At 40.0% G+C, this 1,860-nt stretch overlaps 1 protein-coding gene across 1 annotated transcript; it reads right to left on the bottom strand.

The window, feature by feature from the left end:
• Window positions 1–869: 869 nt before the first annotated feature.
• On the bottom strand, window positions 870–1,857 carry LOC106536935 (zinc finger protein 853-like; the record flags this gene model as incomplete). The annotated part of the gene is made up of 1 exon (XM_014034297.1): window positions 870–1,857. A coding segment is annotated over one exon (813 nt), but the record flags the coding sequence as incomplete, so codon positions are not given.
• Between the last annotated feature and the right edge of the window lie 3 nt (window positions 1,858–1,860).

The following is a 1,860-nucleotide window of genomic DNA, read 5'->3' as shown; positions in this document are numbered from 1 at the left end:
CCCCGCGACAGCCACTAATAAGAACACATGAAGGCAGTCGCACTAAATGAAGACAAATGTCGTCCGCTGCTCTGCACTCATAATCTCTCTCCCTGCTTCTCTCGGTGCTCGCTCGCCCCTCCGTCTTGCCTTCCTTCTCGTCCTCTCAGAGGTCCTGAGAAGTAAGGAATGATTCTGCAGTTTAGTTTTCCATTCCTAACCAGGTGGGATTAAAGATGGATCTATTTAAATCATCTCCTGTGTTTCCTCCGTTGAAATGATGAAGAACTGTGAGGAAACTAAAATCTGAATAAATCTTTATGTGAGAAGAATCTTTTAATGAAATCACTTCAACTTTATTAGACATCACAGATGAATCAAAGCATTTAAATAAACTCAGATATTTACGGCTCGTCAGTCTGAGACCACCAGATCCTCTCAGACCATCTGAGTTACAATAATCCAACTGAGATGTAAGAAAAATGTGGATCAGAGAGATAAAAATGATTTAACTTTAGACAAAAGTCTAAGTTTAAAAAACATCTCTTTACTACAGAACTAATCTGTTTCTCAAAGTTAAAATTTGAATTGAAGATCAGCCCCAAATTTTTGACATGACATTTTACAGATTGCTCTGAGGTACCAAGATGTATAACACTGATTAACGCTGGGTCCAAAAATAATGACTTCAGTTTTATTGTTGTTAAAATCTAAAAAGTTAGAATCCATCCAGGTTTTGACGTCAGTGAGGCAGTCAAAGAGTGGTTTTAATGAAGAATTATTCTGCTTTAGTTTAAAACAGATCTGGGTGTCATCTGTGTAGGAATGAAAAAGGATGTTAAATGTTCTAAAAATGGAGCCTAAGGGGAGCATGTACAGTATATGGAAAATAAAATGGGACCAAGGATGGAACCCTGGGAAACCCCACATGTGAGGGGGGCTGAGGAGGAAACAGAATTTCCAAGTTTTACAGAAATGCTCCTGTCAGACAGATAAGACCTGAACCAATCCAATGCAGAGACTTTGATACCACACTGGTCTAACCTAGAGAGTGAAATATTGTGATCAACTGTACTGTTCCCTCAGTTGTTCCTTAAGTTGTTCCCTCAGTTGTTCCTTAAGTTGTTCCCTCAGTTGTTCCTTAAGTTGTTCCCTCAGTTGTTCCTTAAGTTGTTCCCTCTGTTGTTCCTTAAATTGTTCCCTCTGTTGTTCCTTAAGTTGTTCCCTCTGTTGTTCCTTAAGTTGTTCCCTCAGTTGTTCCTGAAGTTGTTCCCTCTGTTGTTCCTTAAGTTGTTCCCTCAGTTGTTCCCTCTGTTGTTCCTTAAGTTGTTCCTTAAGTTGTTCCTTAAGTTGTTCCCTCTGTTGTTTCTTAAGTTGTTCCCTCTGTTGTTTCTTAAGTTGTTCCCTCTGTTGTTCCCTCAGTTGTTCCTTAAGTTGTTCCCTCTGTTGTTCCTTAAGTTGTTCCCTCAGTTGTTCCTTAAGTTGTTCCCTCTGTTGTTCCTTAAGTTGTTCCCTCTGTTGTTTCTTAAGTTGTTCCCTCTGTTGTTCCTTAAGTTGTTCCCTCTGTTGTTCCTTAAGTTGTTCCCTCTGTTGTTTATTCAGTTGTTCCTTAAGTTGTTCCCTCAGTTGTTCCTTAAGTTGTTCCTTAAGTTGTTCCTTCTGTTGTTCCCTCTGTTGTTCCCTCAGTTGTTCCTTAAGTTGTTCCCTCTGTTGTTCCCTCAGTTGTTCCCTCTGTTGTTCCTTAAGTTGTTCCCTCTGTTGTTCCCTCAGTTGTTCCCTCAATTGTTCCTTAAGTTGTTCCCTCTGTTGTTCCTTAAGTTGTTCCCTCAGCTGTTCCCTCAGTTGTTCCTTAAGTTGTTCCCTCAGTTGTTCCTTAAGTTG

This window comes from Austrofundulus limnaeus, unplaced genomic scaffold, assembly GCF_001266775.1.
Source record: "Austrofundulus limnaeus strain Quisiro unplaced genomic scaffold, Austrofundulus_limnaeus-1.0 Scaffold2041, whole genome shotgun sequence".
Taxonomy (NCBI): Eukaryota; Metazoa; Chordata; class Actinopteri; order Cyprinodontiformes; family Rivulidae; genus Austrofundulus; species Austrofundulus limnaeus.
This window is presented reverse-complemented; position numbering and strand designations above follow the sequence as displayed.